The following is a 21,029-nucleotide window of genomic DNA, read 5'->3' as shown; positions in this document are numbered from 1 at the left end:
TCCCCCCCCCGGCTCCCCCCGGCCAAACCCCCCCATCCCCACCCCCTTCCCCCTCCCCTCCCCCCCCCGCCCCCTCCGTTTCCTTCCCCAAAACCCCCAGCCCCAGGGCTCCCCCACAGAACACACCTCCAGTCTACACACCTATACACCACACCTACAGCCCTCAGGACTCCCCCCCCGACCCAAACCCCAGTCTAACCCTAACCACACCCAGCCTAGGACTCCCCCCAACCCCCCATCTACACACCTATACAAAAACCCGCCCTTTCCCCCCCCACCCCGCTCCCCTTTCCCCCCTACCCCGGATCCCACGACCCACCTCCGTCTACACCCTATAAACAAACCTACAGCCCCAGGATCCCAAGACCAACCCCTCCCGTCACACCCTTTTAACACACCTACAGCCCCCAGGACTCCCACAGACCACACCTCCAGTCTACACCCAAACCCCACACCACAGCCCCCAGGATCCCCCCCAACCAAACCCCAGTCTAACACCTTTTAACCACACCTACAGCCCTCGGGGTCCCCACAGACCACCCTCCGTTACACCCTATAACCACCACAGCCTAGGACTCCCCAAAACCAACCCATCACACCCCCATACACCCACTACGCCCTCAGGGTCCCACAGAACCCCCCCACCTCATCACACCCCTTTACACCACAACCCCCGTCTAACACCATAAAAACCCCCACAGCCCCCAGGGCTCCACACAACCACACCTCCAGTCTACACCCCCCTAACAAAACCTAAGCCCCAGGATCCTCACAGCCAAACCTCCAGTCCACCCCCTATACCAAACACCACAACCCTGGCTCCCCCCAGAAAACACCTCCCTTACACCCCCTAACAAAATACACCCAACCAACCCCAACCTACAGCCCAACCCCCCGCCACACCCCATCAAACCACACCTCAGTCTAACCCCAAAACCAACCCCCTCACCCTTTCACCACACCAAGCCCCCCAGGACTCCCCCCCCAAAAACCAACCCCCCCCAGTCTACACCCCTATATACCACACCTACAGCCCTCAGGACTCCCCACAGACCATACCTCCAGTCTACACCCCCTATACACCACACCTACAGCCCTCAGGACTCCCCACAGACCATACCTCCAGTCTACACCCCTATACACCACACCTCCAGTCTACACACCTATACACCACACCTACAGCCCTCAAGACTCCCCACAGACCACACCTCCAGTCTACATCCCTATACACCACACCTACAGCCCTCAGGACTCCCCACAGACCACACCTCAAGTCTACCCCCCCCTATACACCACACCCACAGCCATCAAGACTCCCCACAAACCACACCTCCAGTCTACATCCCTATACACCACGCCTACAGTCCTCAAGACTCCCCACAGACCACACCTCCAGTCTACATCCCTATACACCACACCTACAGCCCCTCAGGACTCCCCACAGACCACACCTCCAGTCTACAACCCTATACACCACACCTACAGCACTCAGGACTCCCCACAGACCACACCTCCAGTCTACACCTCTATACACCACACCTACAGCCCTCAGGACTCCCCACAGACCACACCTCCAGTCTACACCCCTATACACCACACCTACGGTCGTCAGGACTCCCCACAGACCACACCTCCAGTCTACACCCCTATACACCACACCTACAGCCCTCAGGACTCCCCACAGACCACACCTCCAGTCTACACCCCTATACACCACACCTGCGGTCGTCAGGACTCCCCACAGACCACACCTCCAGTCTACACTCCTATACACCACACCTACAGCCCTCAGGACTCCCCACAGACCACACCTCCAGTCTACATCCCTATACACCACACCTACAGCCCTCAGGACTCCCCACAGACCACACCTCCAGTCTACACACCTATACACAACACCTACAGCCCTCAGGATTCCCCACAGACCATACCTCCAGTCTACACACCTATACACAACACCTACAGCCCTCAGGACTCCCCACAGACCACACCTCCAGTCTACACACCTACAGCCCTCATGACTCCCCACAGACCACACCTCCAGTCTACACACCTATACACCACACCTACAGCCCTCAGGACTCCCCACAGACCACACCTCCAGTCTACCCCCTACACACCACACCTACAGCCCTTAGGACTCCCCACAGACCACACCTCCAGTCTACCCCCTACACACCACACCTACAGCCCTTAGGACTCCCCACAGACCACACCTCCAGTCTACACACCTATACACCACACCTACAGCCCTTAGGACTCCCCACAGACCACACCTCCAGTCTACACACCTATACACCACACCTACAGCCCTCAAGACTCCCCACAGACCACACCTCCAGTCTACATCCCTATACACCACACCTACAGCCCTCAGGACTCCCCACAGACCACACCTCAAGTCTACCCCCCCTATACACCACACCCACAGCCATCAAGACTCCCCACAGACCACACCTCCAGTCTACATCCCTATACACCACGCCTACAGTCCTCAAGACTCCCCACAGACCACACCTCCAGTCTACATCCCTATACACCACACCTACAGCCCTCAGGACTCCCCACAGACCACACCTCCAGTCTACAACCCTATACACCACACCTACAGCCCTCAGGACTCCCCACAGACCACACCTCCAGTCTACACCTCTATACACCACACCTACAGCCCTCAGGACTCCCCACAGACCACACCTCCAGTCTACACCCCTATACACCACACCTACGGTCGTCAGGACTCCCCACAGACCACACCTCCAGTCTACACCCCTATACACCACACCTACAGCCCTCAGGACTCCCCACAGACCACACCTCCAGTCTACACCCCTATACACCACACCTACGGTCGTCAGGACTCCCCACAGACCACACCTCCAGTCTACACTCCTATACACCACACCTACAGCCCTCAGGACTCCCCACAGACCACACCTCCAGTCTACATCCCTATACACCACACCTACAGCCCTCAGGACTCCCCACAGACCACACCTCCAGTCTACACCCCCTATACACCACACCTACAGCCCTCAGGATTCCCCACAGAACACACCTCGAGTCTACACACCTATACACCACACCTACAGCCCTCAGGACTCCCCACAGACCATACCTCCAGTCTACACACCTATACACAACACCTACAGCCCTCAGGATTCCCCACAGACCATACCTCCAGTCTACACACCTATACACAACACCTACAGCCCTCAGGACTCCCCACAGACCACACCTCCAGTCTACACACCTACAGCCCTCATGACTCCCCACAGACCACACCTCCAGTCTACACACCTATACACCACACCTACAGCCCTCAGGACTCCCCACAGACCACACCTCCAGTCTACCCCCTACACACCACACCTACAGCCCTTAGGACTCCCCACAGACCACACCTCCAGTCTACCCCCTACACACCACACCTACAGCCCTTAGGACTCCCCACAGACCACACCTCCAGTCTACACACCTATACACCACACCTACAGCCCTTAGGACTCCCCACAGACCACACCTCCAGTCTACAACCCTATACACCACACCTACAGCCCTCAGGACTCCCCACAGACCACACCTCCAGTCTACACCTCTATACACCACACCTACAGCCCTCAGGACTCCCCACAGACCACACCTCCAGTCTACACCCCTATACACCACACCTACGGTCGTCAGGACTCCCCACAGACCACACCTCCAGTCTACACCCCTATACACCACACCTACAGCCCTCAGGACTCCCCACAGACCACACCTCCAGTCTACACCCCTATACACCACACCTACGGTCGTCAGGACTCCCCACAGACCACACCTCCAGTCTACACTCCTATACACCACACCTACAGCCCTCAGGACTCCCCACAGACCACACCTCCAGTCTACATCCCTATACACCACACCTACAGCCCTCAGGACTCCCCACAGACCACACCTCCAGTCTACACCCCCTATACACCACACCTACAGCCCTCAGGATTCCCCACAGAACACACCTCGAGTCTACACACCTATACACCACACCTACAGCCCTCAGGACTCCCCACAGACCATACCTCCAGTCTACACACCTATACACAACACCTACAGCCCTCAGGATTCCCCACAGACCATACCTCCAGTCTACACCCCCTATACACAACACCTACAGCCCTCAGGACTCCCCACAGACCACACCTCCAGTCTACACACCTACAGCCCTCATGACTCCCCACAGACCACACCTCCAGTCTACACACCTATACACCACACCTACAGCCCTCAGGACTCCCCACAGACCACACCTCCAGTCTACCCCCTACACACCACACCTACAGCCCCTTAGGACTCCCCACAGACCACACCTCCAGTCTACCCCCTACACACCACACCTACAGCCCTTAGGACTCCCCACAGACCACACCTCCAGTCTACACACCTATACACCACACCTACAGCCCTTAGGACTCCCCACAGACCACACCTCCAGTCTACACACCTATACACCACACATACAGCCCTCATGACTCCCCCTATAATGCACTGTGTGCAAAAAAGCACTTGGAATTTTCGTGAGGTCATGGAAGTCACTCTTGCTTAAATCAGCAATGGGTCGGCACTTTTTCAGAGATTTCCCCAGAATACTGAAATTGTAAATGTTGATACATGACGATGTGCAATAGGGGTTTAAAAAGCTCATGAGGTCAAGGTCACATTTTTTCTAAAAATTCAACTCTGAATATGCTGTCAAAAAACTTAATTTTTTTACAGAAGGTCAAACTTTCAGAATTTATGTGATTTTCATATCCATTTTCCTAAATCAAAAACGATCACTTTTTCTTGGTGCTTATAGAGGAGATACACTGTCAGACATATAGCAGGATCCTTGTGGCCCGTCTGTCTTCTAGTAATTATGACGATGTTTAACATTATCAGACATATAGCAGGATCTCTGTGGCCCGTCTGTCTTCTAGTAATTATGACGATGTTTACATTATCAGACATATAGCAGGATCCTTGTGGCCCGTCTGTCTTCTAGTAATTATGACGATGTTTACATTATCAGACATATAGCAGGATCCTTGTGGCCCGTCTGTCTTCTAGTAATTATGACGATGTTTACATTATCAGACATATAGCAGGATCCTTGTGGCCCGTCTGTCTTCTAGTAATTATGACTATGTTTAACATTATCAGACATATAGCAGGATCCTTGTGGCCCGTCTGTCTTCTAGTAATTATGACGATGTTTACATTATCAGACATATAGCAGGATCCTTGTGGCCCGTCTGTCTTCTAGTAATTATGACTATGTTTAACATTATCAGACATATAGTAGGATCTCTGTGGCCCGTCTGTCTTCTAGTAATTATGACGATGTTTACATTATCAGACATATAGCAGGATCCTTGTGGCCCGTCTGTCTTCTGGTAATTATGACGATGTTTACATTAAGTTCCGCTTTAAGGTTGTCAATGTTCGGGTACACAGCCTACAGCAATAACTGCATGAATGCACACGATATATCTGTATGTTTAAGAAGTAAATAGTTTATATATTTTTTGCAGTCCTGTTAGGTAGGTTCTCGTCTGACACGAGTGTACCGATGGCCTTGATCAAAAGACAAAGCAAAGAACAATGATGTGATTATTTACCGTGAATAGACATCAGACCATTGTCACTGTTTATGTAGATACGACAGTGTATTCGACTGTGTATTCGGATGTGTATTCGACCAGTCCCTAATCTAAGTACCAGAGGTTATACAGTTTGATGGCCGATTTCCAGTCGAAACAGTCCAGGTATGCATACAGATTATAACACTATAGGTGAACAGAATTCTCAGTGGATCATTGATAATACTTTACTAAAATGATATCATGTCATTTAACTGTTTTTCTGTCTCAAAATTATCATGAAACTCAATTTCAAACCAAGGTAAAAATAGCCGGTAATGTTTATAATTGTCTTTAATGTTCTTGAATAATATCTTACTAATTAATTTTCAAATGATTTCCCACTAATAGTAACCAGTGGTAGTTTTAAGTACTTAAGTTCTTGTGACATAAAGATCATCCAAATAAATTTGAATTGTGTCACCCCCAGTTTACTATATGGGGAAGTGTTACTTTGGAATAATGTTTTCGTTAATTTTCAGTTTGAGATGCAGAAAGGGTTGGAATTAATAGTACATGTATTATTATTAGGCTTGAGACGATGGTTAGATACTACATGCATTTGACCTTTACTATCTGACCCGACATGCTTGCCTGTCTACAGTGTTAAATCTGTATGCTGGATATTTGCCACTGCAGTTTTTGTCTCGCCTGCGACTACGGTGTTACTTTTCCGACAGCCGAGGCGGCAGCAGCTAGTAATTATTATATAACTTTTATGAACATGTTACAAATATTTTTTTCAAGTTTTGATAATTTGAGATCAACAATAATTTTTTATCAGATATTGCACAATTAATTCAGCATTAAGGGCCATAACTATACAAACCAATGCAGCTGCCATCGGGCTGAGGGTTGAATTACAACGCAGATGGAAATGTCTAGTAATAATATGTTTGATGATTTGCTAAATCTATTCAGATTACTGACGTAGGTGGACATTGGATTCTTTTACATCATTGATACTTATAACTGATTAATTCAGGTTTCCGCCGGACTTAGGGACAAGATTTTAGACATTATGTCAGGTACCTGTCTCGATCACCATAACATCCAATTGTAGATTCTGAACAATTACACACACTGACATTTCTCAGGGCCTTTGGCCCTTTATTTTATTTCATCAGAATACAGTATGTTTCAGATTGGTGCACATCTTTGAACATCATTGCTATTCATTCTACTAAGGGATCATGTTGATATGGTTCACAAAGGACACCATTGTCCTAATGTGCAACATGATGCTATTTTTAGGTCACCTTAAACAAAATGTCAAGTGACGTATTCTAAATGCCTTCTGTCTGTCATCGTGCATCTGTAAACAATTTACATTTTCGACTTCTTCTCAGAAACCCCTGAACCAAATTTTACGAAACCTTCCATGGCCAAAGGTGAACCAAACATGTGAATTATATGGTCCCCACTCCCCTGAGAGCTGAGGGGCGGGGCAAAAAGATGTCAAATTGACTGAAAATTCACAAATCTTCTTCTCAAGAATCATATTCTCTTGATAGATGGAAGGGTGTTAAGGTATTTTACCAAAATTGTGAATTTCATGACCCTGGGGTCACATGTTTACCCCTGGGGAGGAAGTAAACTTCACTCTATTTTATATAAAGAAAGCACATTTTTTACTATTATTTGTTGGATTTCTTTTGGAATTGATTCGAATGTGGATAGAATTAGCAGTTTTGGAAGGCAGCAGTTTGGTGGTATGCAAATGTTGGCCCGACGAACCCCAAGGGGCTGATGGGTGGGGTCAAAAGGGTCAAATTGACAGAAATATTTCAAAACTCAGGTGACCATTAAGGTCTTATAATAATATATAGAGGATATCTAACAGTGTCTTCAGTAATACCAAATATATTTCACGAGTGGGCTAATATTTTGATATTTTTCACGAGTGAAAAATATCAAAATATTAGCCACACGAGTGAAATATATTTGGTATCACTGAAGACACTGTTTGATATTCTGTTTATTACATTTTTTATCAACGAAAAACCTACCCCATATGCTAACTAGGCCTACAGCGATAATTTGTAAACAAAAAAGTAGTTCCCCCTGTCCAGGTGCTGACATATATGTCAGGCTTTCTTATTGGTCAATTATTTTGGTATTTTCTAATCATTAATTTGATTGGTCAAATCAGCAAAAGTGATATTTTTCACTAGTGAAAAATATCACTTTTATAGAATGAATCATTTTTGATATTTCACTGGTAAAAATGTAATAAAATCCATTCTTCATTTATTGGTATCGAAATTTACCATTTATAGACAAGATATATTCATTGACTTTCAGATATTTAGAAAAAACTGCATTTTGAAGAATTTGTTTTAAAAACTTTTTTAATTTTAATTAATTAGATACATAGCATTTCAACCTATATTTTGATTATATTGATTTTCGAAGATTAATGCAATGTATATCCATATGTCTCCATACAACCAGGAACAACTATTAGTCCAGTAAGATTGAAGTTTCATTATAATTATTGAAATAGGCTGTTAAAGCTGGAGGCCTGATGTTGTGTAATGACTTTATAGTGTGTGTAGTAACAGGTGGTGCCGTGTCAACATCGGTTTGTAATTTTATTTGCCGACCATCATTAGATGGTAGATTATTTAAATCAATATTTTTCTGTCGTACATCTGACCATCTGTAAACCAAACCTTGTTATCTTCGTTTCTTGAGAATTACTGGAAAGATTTTTCTCAAACTTCACGTATTGGTTCCCCTTGGTGACTTAAAGTTGTGTCCATTTGATTTTGAGTCTGATTCAGCTTAACAAAATTGTAGACAGTTGAAGTTTGGTATTGCTATTTTTAATTCACTGAAAGTTCTTCCTAAATCTCTCTAAATATTTCATATGTAGGTTCCCCTTGCTATCAAATCATTAAAGCAGATCATAGAACCAAGCTCCCTTTAGGTTGCTTGTTATGCCACATGATTCTTTTTTGTGCACAGTCCTCTAGATACCAAAAACTAAATTTGGTTTGAAATATTGAGGAGGGCATAAATGAGACTGGTTTGACAATTGTGGACAGAAGGGAGGGTCCCAAAAGAGGAACTTAGCTAAATTTTTGCTTTAAAATGCTACTTATCCTGAATGCCTAAGAGGATTGCACCTCAATTTGGTTTGAAATCCCCATTGGGTAAGGACAATCATAATCTATATAAATAAGGCTCAGCTGGTTAGAGCTCTTTGGACAGAGAGGGCCTTGGTCTCAATTCACTTTTCAGAAGTAAAAAGGGTATTGTTGGTTTGACCCCTAGGGACAAGGGGCAGGGACCTCAAAAGGGAAAGTTGTGAAAATTTGGCTTTAGATACTTTTTGGTGACTATACTAACAAGAAGTTACCTGATATGTAACCGTCTTGGATTCTTGTGGGATTTTACTGAAACTGATGTGAATGTCAATGTAATTATTCTCCCTGTTGTATATCTTGTCAGATGACCATATAGGTCCATGAATTCTTGTTACATTAAAGAGGATTCTGTTTGGACAGAAAGTTTTGAGGAAACATTTTGAGGATTCCAATATGGCTGACTGTTGATAGATATGACCCCTCAATATAACTATTGTTCAGGTTTTATTGTCCTGTGATCAGACAGAAATATCCCTCACGTCCTTGATAGGAATATTCTACACTGATATATTTCAATCATTTATGTTATGCGAGAAGGAAACAGCCGAACATTATCCAGGTAGACAAATATAGGCTTAATCTGGGTTATAAATCATTCATATAAATTATAATATATTGCTACCAATTGTAAATCTATAAGCATCTATCGTCAAAGCATATCTCAGATTTAAGTATTCAAATGAATTGAAATTCAATTTTGATGTATTAACAGATTTTTGTCTACAAATAGGTTTATATTTACACTCTTTGTGGCATTTTCCTATGTGTCCTTAGTAAACCAAATTATAGTTTATGAGATTGTATACTACAATTTACAGTGATTGAGGCGACTTTCTATTTTTCTTTCACTCAAATTATATTGATATTGACTCTATACATGCCATGTATACACGTACCAGCATCCGGGAATAGTTCAATGCTTAATCATATTGGTATTCTAAAAGCTTTTACACTAGTGATTAAAGCTGGTTTTCTGATTGGTTGAAAATGGATGAATATTTCATAGTTTTCTCCATAAAAGTGATTTCTCAATAATTTAATGTTTCTACTGCCTCCCAAGTCCGTTTTTGTATGGCTGGTGATTTCAGTAGATAAATTATCATGACAGTGGAAATGCTTGACTAGGTTGTTTGACTTTGTAGATGGGATGACATCCTGTTGGTTTCCTGCGGTGGTAAGGTTAATGTTTTATGTGTGTTAGCCTAAGGTTAGAGAGATAAGAAGATTTTTCCATACTTTAACACTTCCATCAGGACCAGTGACGCCTGTAAGTTTTTGTCATATTTTAGTGCTATTTTGTTTGGAACTGGAGTGTTATATACACATGTATTTGTTAATCACGATTCACATTTGCGTCGTGAGTTTTTGTCATATCTTGGACACCAGGATGTTGATGAAGTACGGAGAAATATATCTTCTGAGCTTTCTTCAAAGTTTAGATCAAATCTAGTGACGTCACATGTAAGGCAGTTCGGTCAGGCTATGGTGAGTTTCTTGGATATTTTGAATGAAGAAAAGTCATTATTGTGATACTTCTTTAGAGTGTTTTTGGATATTTTGGATGAAGAGAAGTTGTTATTCAGAAATGGGGAAAAATCTTGCTGGTATAAAAGTTTTTTTTTTTTAAGTTTAATTTCATCTTGTCCAGTGGAGGAAAGCCGGAGTACCCGGAGAAAAACCACTGGCCTACGGTCAGTACCAGGCAGCTGCCCCACATCATAACCCAGAGGTGGAGGGCTAGTGATAAAGTGTCAGGACACCTTAACCACTTGGCCACCTCAACACCTACCACGTTTATTCAAATAACCTTTACTAACTTTCATTGTCACAGGAGTCAAATATGCTAAAATATTCAAATTATTATCTTCTCAATAACCAAGAGAATATTAGATCTGATATTTGACCTGTAGCATGCTGGGATGAATGACCTTGACTCACTTTCAAGGTCACAGGAGGTAAAATGTGTTTAAATCATTGGAAAATTTCTCAATAATGAAAAGACTTGGGGTTTTGATATTGGGCCAGTAGCATGATGGAATAAGGGGCTATAACATTTGTTCAAATGAATCAACTGAGCTTGCTCTCATATTGGAATGAAGATCGTGGTATTGTGCTTAGCATCCAACAGGTCAGCTTTAATGTTTCATTAGTAGCAGGACAGCTAGCGATACAGGCCCTTCAGGCCTCTTGTTTCTCAATAAGGTAATATATTTATACCAACAGCAGAGGGATAATGCCACACTTTGCAGCACCTTCTTTGGATACATATACAGTAAAAATAACAAACAAACAAAAAATTTATGGGGATAATGACTTCAATTAACATAAACATTATAATTTTATTTGACCTGACAAAATTCTGTAGTTGATTTATGTATTTGACTGTGAGAAGATTTGATCCAGATAAAATCAAATTATATTTACCATCTGTTAAATATAGGTAGATTGGGTTTGATATACATATACGTGTATCCATAGGTGTGTACTTAATTCAGTATTTCTTGTCCTTGAGTGGATGTTGATAGCTGTATAGCTTGTGAGCTATGAACTGGTCAGTTTTAACAGTTAATCTATACAAGTCAAGTATAAAGATAATAACTTCAGGCATGATGGAGTGTGGTGACTGATACCTAGGTGTCGAAGGACTTTACAGTGTAAGTATGGAAATGTCATCAGTGAAACCTAGGATTATTTTGGTCTGGGATGTCAAATGATGCAAACACGATTTTTTCTCCAATTAGCTATATGAAACAGTCCAAGAAGTGTAGGTTTATTACCCTATAAATGTCACCACTATGGTGTATAAAGGACTTTATCAGTTGTTGAGGTGATCAGACTGCATTGCTCTACTTGTATAGCCACATTTTACTACGACTTTATACACCTAAACAAATTATGGTACTAGACTTATTGTATAGAACTTTATTTAATGGTAAAAAACTTGGTGAAGTTTTCAAATTAAATCTTTTGAGAGGAATTTTGGAGGTTATTTTCAAATTGAATCTTTTTAGAAGATAGTTGAAATTTTTTGAGGTAATTTTCAGATTGAAAAAAATTTTGGAGGTAATTTTCAAATTGATTCTTTTGAGAAGATAGTAGAAAATTTGGAGGCAATATAGAATTAAGAAAACTTTGCACAGAACATAAATATTTATGTATACTAGTGAGAAAATGGGCTCATTGTCATTTTTGGACACAAATGTCCAACACAGCTAGTGTCTATTGTTTTAATAACCTTATCACATCATGTCATATTTGTACACTATCTTCTTTTGCGGAATCATCAATTTTGAAAATGGTTCATGAATAAGTCCTCCTCAACATGTTCATACTTAAATTTTACACTAAATGAAGGGGCATATTTGAGGATAAATACAATACTAAATTTTTATACTAGGGGAGGGAGCTTATTTGAGGATAAATATAATACTTAATGTTTACGCTATTGGAAGGGGCTTATTTGAGGATAAATATAATACTAAATTTTTACAATAAGGTAAGGGGCTTACTTGAGGATAAATGTAATACTAAATTTGTACACTATTGGAAGGGGCTTATTTGAGGATAAATATGATAAGAAGACTTTAGCATATTGTCATAGGCTCTTCTTGAAATAGTTATATGTAAGCTCCCCACAAACAGTTGTCATTATCTTATGAGGACATATAATTGTGATGCAAAGGCAGTGTCCATCTGTCCTGACATCCCACCCTTCTCAATAACCAAGAGGTGCAGGGTCAGGATATTGGGCTAGTAGCATGCAAATATGAAGGACTATAAGGTTTGTTTAAATGAATGACCTTGACCTGCTGTCAGGGTCACAGGAGTCAAATGTGATAAAACTTTTAAACAACTTCTCATTTAATGAGAGGCCCATGGTCATGATATTGGGCATGTAGTATGTTTGTTCAAATAAATGACCTTGACCTACTCACCAAAGTCAAATGTGCCAATGTTATGATATTTAGTATATACCAGTTACTGACAAGAAATTGTACTTTGGTGTTGCAATGGGTCTTCATTTAATAAGCAGCAGAACAGGTGAATGATACAGGCCCATTGTGCCTCATGTACTCTAAGATTCTCTCTGAAAAAAAGTTTGCATCCAGAAGTGCACTAGGTGCTGCAACATTCCAGCATCTCGCCTAAGACTATCGTGCATCAGTGTCATGGAAAGCGTACGTGTGAACAGATGTTTCTGCCAAGGTGGGTTAACAATTACTTTTATGAAATTATGATAAAAAAATGCCAACGGCATGAATCATACTTTTAAGTAATAACACTAACAACAGAATTTGCTCAATGGCCATTGTATGGAGTGCTTTTTAGGGATTGCTTGTTACTAAGAATTTCAAAGGTTAAGGTCACTTCGTTACTGTAAACAAAGAACTATTTTCCAGACTATCTCAAGTTGGCAGATAACTTAACTGTCATCACTTGTTTTAGCTTGCCTTACCCAAAAGGCTAAGTGATCATGAGCTTATGCTTTGAGGTGGTATATATCTTCTTTTTTTTCCTTAAACGCCTTCTTCTCAAAAAACCCAAATGCATTGAATTAAGATATTTTACTGGTAGGTTATTAAGATGATGCCAAACAAAGTTTGGGAAAAGAATTTTATTTACCTGCTCAAGGTCACAGGGGTTAAATTTGTTAAAACAACTCTTTCTGATTGATTTAAAAAGGGCCTAGAATCAAGATATTTGGCAGATTGGTTCTTTAGTTCTAACAAAGTTTCGGAAAAGATATCGCCTTCAACTAAATTCAAGGTCACAGGGGTCAAAGTAGTTAAAACACTTAAACAACTTTTTCTGATTTTTGGCTGGTATGTATAAGATTCCTGGTATGACATCTAACAAAGGCCCCACAAATAAATGACCTTGACCTAGACCTATAGTCAAGGTCTCGTGGATCATATTTTTTTAAATGGAAAACATTTTTAAAAAAAAACTCTTCATTAACTGAAGGGCAGAGAACTAAATATGAGGTGGGCAACACAGGCCCTTTGGACCTCTTGTTGGTAGTAAGGGGATAACTGGAAGCATATATTTTTATTCACAAAAACAAATTTCTTGTTAAAACTTCATCATTTAATGCCATAACCGTTTATTTGGATCATCATTTTGAAAATGTAAAATGATTACTGCTTGATTGATGGTATGTTTAATTGATTTGTAATAATGTGAACGGTCATTTTAAATGAAACATCTTGTAAAATGGAAACAGAAGTATTGATTTCAAATGGAAGTTACTGTAGGTCTTCAAGTATTTTGTAACTATCAATAACTGGATTACTTCATACAGGCTTTTCTTTGGGTAGCTTTAAAAATCATTAGATGGGATTAATTTTCATGTGTGTGGTAATATATATATGTGGATTTGTGTAAATATGTAGGTATAGTGTCTGTACTGGTGTATTACCTTCCTGTTTAAGTCAGCTGTTTCCTCTCCAACATACATGTAAACAGAGGCATGTACTCCCAACTGTGTTTTTCTAACCAAACATTGTCTTTGTTTATACTTACTTCCACTGCAACACTGTTTCCCACACGCCACCATCAGGTATATAGATTATCATCAATAAGGCACTTATAGTCCAGTTTGTGGTTGCATTAAACTCCTGCCAAGTAGAAGACAACACGCTACAGATTCTCTTTAGTGCCTGAGTGTGTGCTGAGGAGGGGATAAACACTGTGTGACAGAGCTAGAACAGGAGGAGAGGTTACACACCTATTGTTATAACTGGAGGTAGGACAGGAGGAGAGGTTACACGCCTATTGTTATAACTGTAGGTAGGTCAGGAGGAGAGGTTACACACCTATTGTTATTACTGGAGGTAGGACAGGAGAGGTTACACACCTATTGTTATAACTGTAGGTAGGACAGGAGGATAGGTTACACACCTATTGTTATAACTGGAGGTAGGACAGGACGAGAGGTTACACACCTATTGTTATAACTGGAGGTAGGACAGGAGGAGAGGTTACACGCCTATTGTTATAACTGTAGGTAGGTCAGGAGGAGAGGTTACACACCTATTGTTATTACTGGAGGTAGGACAGGTGGAGAGGTTACACACCTATTGTTATAACTGTAGGTAGGACAGGAGGATAGGTTACACACCTATTGTTATAACTGGAGGTAGGACAGGACGAGAGGTTACACCTATTGTTATAACTGGAGGTAGGACAGGTGGAGAGGTTACACACCTATTGTTATAACTGGAGGTAGGACGGGAGGAGAGGTTACACACCTATTGTTATAACTGTAGGTAGGACAGGTGGAGAGGTTACACACCTATTGTTATAACTGGAGGTAGGACAGGAGGAGAGGTTACACACCTATTATTATTACTGGAGGTAGGACAGGAGGAGAGGTTACACACCTATTGTTATAACTGGAGGTAGGACAGGAGGAGAGGTTACACACCTATTGTTATAACTGGAGGTAGGACAGGAGGAGAGGTTACACACCTATTGTTATAACTGTCGGTAGGACGGGAGGAGAGGTTACACACCTATTGTTATAACTGGAGGTAGGACGGGAGAGGTTACACACCTATTGTTATAACTGCAGGTAGGACAGGAGGAGAGGTTACACACCTATTGTTATTACTGGAGGTAGGACAGGTGGAGAGGTTACACACCTATTGTTATAACTGGAGGTAGGACAGGTGGAGAGGTTACACACCTATTGTTATTACTGGAGGTAGGTCAGGAGGAGAGGTTACACACCTATTGTTATAACTGGAGGTAGGATGACAGGAGAGGTTACACACCTATTGTTATAACTGTAGGTAGGACAGGAGGAGAGGTTACACACCTATTGTTATAACTGTAGGTAGGTCAGGAGGAGAGGTTACACACCTATTGTTATAACTGTAGGTAGGACAGGAGAGGTTACACACCTATTGTTATAACTGGAGGTAGGTCAGGAGGAGAGGTTACACACCTATTGTTATAACTGGAGGTAGGTCAGGAGGAGAGGTTACACACCTATTGTTATAACTGGAGGTAGGACAGGAGGAGAGGTTACACACCTATTGTTATAACTGGAGGTAGGTCAGGAGGAGAGGTTACACACCTATTGTTATAACTGGAGGTAGGACAGGAGGAGAGGTTACACACCTATTGTTATAACTGGAGGTAGGACAGGAGGAGAGTTTACACACCTATTGTTATAACTGTAGGTAGGACAGGAGGAGAGGTTACACACCTATTGTTATAACTGTAGGTAGGACGGGAGGAGAGGTTACACACCTATTGTTATAACTGTAGGTAGGACGGGAGAGGTTTCACACCTATTGTTATAACTGTCGGTAGGACGGGAGGAGAGGTTACACACCTATTGTTATAACTGGAGGGAGGACAGGAGGAGAGGTTACACACCTATTGTTATAACTGGAGGTAGGACAGGAGGAAAGGTTACTCACCTATTGTTATAACTGGAGGTAGGACGGGAGGAGAGGTTACACACCTATTGTTATAACTGGAGGTAGGATGACAGGAGAGGTTACACACCTATTGTTATAACTGGAGGTAGGACAGGAGGAGAGGTTACACACCTATTGTTATAACTGGAGGTAGTGGTTACACACCTATTGTTATAACTGGAGGTAGGACAGGAGGAGAGGTTACACACCTATTGTTATAACTGGAGGTAGGACGGGAGGAGAGGTTACACACCTATTGTTATAACTGGAGGTAGGACAGGAGGAGAGGTTACACACCTATTGTTATAACTGGAGGTAGGACAAGAGAGGTTACACACCTATTGTTATAACTGGAGGTAGGACAAGAGAGGTTACACACCTATTGTTATAACTGGAGGTAGGACAGGAGGAGAGGTTACACACCTATTGTTATAACTGTAGGTAGGACAGAAGGAGAGGTTACACACCTATTGTTATAACTGTAGGTAGGACAGAAGGAGAGGTTACACACCTATTGTTATAACTGGAGGTAGGACAGGAGGAGAGGTTACACACCTATTGTTATAACTGGAGGTAGGACAGGAGGAGAGGTTACACACCTATTGTTATAACTGGAGGTAGGATGGGAGGAGAGGTTACACACCTATTGTTATAACTGTAGGTAGGACGGGAGGAGAGGTTACACACCTATTGTTATAACTGGAGGTAGGACGGGAGGAGAGGTTACACACCTATTGTTATAACTGTAGGTAGGACGGGAGGAGAGGTTACACACCTATTGTTATAACTGTAGGTAGGACAGGAGGAGAGGTTACACACCTATTGTTATAACTGTAGGTAGGACGGGAGGAGAGGTTACACACCTATTGTTATAACTGTAGGTAGGACAGGAGGAGAGGTTACACACCTATTGTTATAACTGTAGGTAGGACCGGAGAGGTTACACACCTATTGTTATAACTGGAGGTAGGACGGGAGGAGAGGTTACACACCTATTGTTATAACTAGGTAGGACAGGAGGAGAGGTTACACACCTATTGTTATAACTGGAGGTAGGACAGGAGGAGAGGTTACACACCTATTGTTATAACTGGAGGTAGGACAGGAGAGGTTACACACCTATTGTTATAACTGTAGGTAGGACAGGAGAGGTTACACACCTATTGCTATAACTGTAGGTAGGATGGGAGGAGAGGTTACACACCTATTGTTATAACTAGGTAGGACAGGACGAGAGGTTACACACCTATTGTTATAACTGGAGGTAGGTCAGGAGGAGAGGTTACACACCTATTGTTATAACTGGAGGTAGGATGGGAGGAGAGGTTACACACCTATTGTTATAACTGTAGGTAGGACAGGAGGAGAGGTTACACACCTATTGTTATAACTGGAGGTAGGACAGGAGGAGAGGTTACACACCTATTGTTATAACTGTAGGTAGGACAGGAGGAGAGGTTACACACCTATTGTTATAACTGGAGGTAGGACAGGTGGAGAGGTTACACACCTATTGTTATAACTGGAGGTAGGACAGGAGGAGAGGTTACACACCTATTGTTATAACTGGAGGTAGGACGGGAGAGGTTACACACCTATTGTTATAACTGGAGGTAGGACAGGAGAGGTTACACACCTATTGTTATAACTGTAGGTAGGACGGGAGGAGAGGTCACACACCTATTGTTAGGACAGGAGGTTTATTACAATGCACAGAAGGAGTCAAAAACAGTATCATAAATTGATTAATATGATTCTGTCCTTAGAAATATGTTGATATAGTGTGTTTTATAGACATGTGCTGTTACTAGAATACAAAAAAGAGCATCTGTTGATAGAGTTAAGATGTCAACAATACTTGGGTTAGATTCGAATGAGAGTGTGCATACAAATCATGTCATGTTTAAATTTATTTTTCATTTTTTATCAAAATTTTTTTTTAAATACATAAATTGTCATGTGAAAAAAAAACTGATTAGAAAATTTCATTAAAAGAAAAGAAGACTCTAGCATAATCGCTTTTAATATGTTTCAACTGAACACTGAATTTTGTTTATACATTTTTATGTCAATGAACTTTATCTTCAGTAATATTTAATATCAATCTCAAACAAGCATAGACCTGACTTGTTAGATAATGCTAGTTTGCCACAATATATAATCTACTAAAGACAATTTTGATCACTGTAAGAAAAGTTTATACTGCAGGTGTACATATATTAGTAGTATAGTTATTTAACGATTTTCTCACTAAAAGCATCACGGTAAGTATAATTGTGTTGATTACACTTTCTATATGCTAATAGCAAATTACGCAGGTGTACAAATTCATCATTGCATATACTTGTGAAAGTTTGATAATGCGCTAAAATTTGGTTACACTAAAATTGGTACATCTTCAGTATCCTTACTAACTTGTCATGCATCTTGTGTAATTACTTTCACTTTGAAAATAATTACACGGTTAGTGTTAAGGTGTGTGACTCCATTAAGTGGATGGTGTTAATCGTTTGTAACACATCATCATCCATTAGGCTGTGTTAGCTTACACTGCGTGGATGTAAAACTTGGTAGATTGATCTCTGTAGTGTAAAATCTTTGTTTCGGTTCACAGGATCACCTGAATAAGAAACGAGAGCAGATGAAACATGTGAAAATGCCAGAACTGATGGAGACACAGGAAGTCGGCAGTTTAAACGGAACTATGAAACCAGAGAGCAATGGAGGGGTGATCCATCCTCCGCCACCCTCCAACCAGCCAGCCTTCCCTAGCATATCCAACGCATTCCTACATAATCTCAAGCTCAACTCGGACACTGTCAATGGAGACGACGATGGGTAAATATTCACATTTGACCAATATATTTAAATTTCAAAGAATCGTCTTTGGTTTTTCCGTTGTTATTAAACCAATTGTTTCAAACTTCTGCAATAACAATGAACGATATGGCCACCTGTTGTTTGATTTCCTAAAGTGCTTGAACAAAGGTTGTTATATGACATCCTCTCTATCAAATTCTTTGATTTTCACAAAATTTTCGAATTGAAAGTCTTAATAAAGAATTCCCAATTATGGTTTTCAGTTTGAACTGGAATTCATTATTAATGCCAGAGGCTATCTTTTTAATTTTGTACAAATATATTTCTATATATCAACTGAACTAATTAATTATCACATTTAGGTAAAACTAGATTGGTGTTAATTGGTAATTGGTATTCATGTCTATCTCAACTTCTATGCTTGGTTAAGTGTGAACATATTTACTGAGGCTGCTGACATAATAGTCCCATGAAACCATTGGAAGGAAGGGGGGGTTACAGTACCAATATAAAAGTTTGTCTGCCCACAAGTGGCTTCATTCTTTGAGAGATTTTTATCAAACTTTACACAATACAATGATAAAGGACCATAACATTTTTAAAAGTTCGAGTTTCAGTGATTTCGGGGTCAAGGTCACAGTTACTACTTTTAGTAGGGGTCGGTAGGGGACATGTATTGCATTAGCATTACCAGAATACTTGTTTAGCTTAGATTTTCCATCCTGCCTGAAGTCTTGTTGAAATGAGACTTTGGTGTTACTTTACAAGTAAAGTTCAACGTTAACCAAGCTTGGTTAGTACATTAGTCCTCATTTATAAAATATCATCCAGAATTTATGGTCCAATGACTCTGGAAATTAGGGATGCTGAGAATTATTCAAGTATGGATATTAAGTTTTAGTATTAATATTGAATTCAGTATTTTGAGAATACATTTTCCTTATATATCTGTAAAATTTTGGCAAGTTGTACACTTCATCCATGTTTTGCCGGCCACATGGGTTTTCTACAACTACTATTCATCCAAAAAAAATATACATGGATAGTATGACTGCCTTTGTATCTACAGATTGAATGAGTGTGCACTTCAACATTATAAAGTCGCATTTATCTCAGTTTCCCATAGCAACCCAATTCTGTTCAAAGTTATATCATAAAGTCTTAAAGCTAAAGTCTTGGATAAATGAGGTTTAATTTATTTTTTTTTTTTTTAAATGTTAGTTTTTGGCCTTGGTCATATCTCAATATCTATCGGACTAACTTTTCATTTTGTTGTACATATTAAGAAAACAATGTTATTGATAACAGAGGATTCCAATTGTAATTTATCACCATGTGTTTAAGGGTTTTTCTGACGATAGGGCTGTAATACAGGACCAATCATAAACGACTTTAATAGTCAAATAAATAACAAATTGATATGATCAAATGTGTTCAAAGAATTCAGTTGGGTTGTATTGGTGATGTTTGAAGACTTGTAAATCAATATACACGCGTAGGCCTACTGGTACGCTGTTCATGTCTGAGAACTTTTCAAGTCTCCACTTCAACATACAGTGTGCAAATCGTGCATCAAGTCAATATTGGACTTTCAAGACCGCTAAATCAAACAGTTAACTTTGATAAAAATTAAAAACCTGGCTACTGTTATTCCCTGTAGAAAAGATCAGTCAGTCCAGATCAATAGGAACAGACAATCCATTATCCATTTTCGGGGTGGAAAGTGTTGCAATATTAACAGGTGTTGATAGTTGAGGTAGATATATCAACGTTACACAGGTAAGAGGGACCTTTTGAATGTATATATATATATATATATATATATGTACAGGCTTCCTAATCTTCAATCACTGGGTGGCCTGTACAGGTACACCATTGGATCATGCCTGGATTCGATTCAATTTGATAAAAGAACTGACAAGCTTCCTGGTCTAGGATCATCAGTAGAATATTGACCAATTGTT

The 21,029-nt window shown here is 41.2% G+C and overlaps 1 protein-coding gene across 2 annotated transcripts in view; it reads left to right on the top strand.

Annotated features, from left to right (window-relative positions):
- Nucleotides 1-21,029, top strand: part of LOC117327005 — a 98,566-nt gene that overhangs the window by 41,969 nt on the left and 35,568 nt on the right. For both annotated transcript variants that reach the window (XM_033883815.1, XM_033883814.1), the window contains exon 7: nt 18,860-19,083. In XM_033883815.1, coding sequence (XP_033739706.1) covers nt 18,860-19,083 — 224 coding nt within the window. The remainder of the gene's footprint in view (nt 1-18,859; nt 19,084-21,029) is intronic.

Source organism: Pecten maximus, chromosome 5, assembly GCF_902652985.1.
Source record: "Pecten maximus chromosome 5, xPecMax1.1, whole genome shotgun sequence".
NCBI classification, from domain to species: Eukaryota; Metazoa; Mollusca; class Bivalvia; order Pectinida; family Pectinidae; genus Pecten; species Pecten maximus.
Note: the sequence above shows the minus strand (reverse complement) of the source record. Positions and strands in the feature narration are given on the sequence as shown.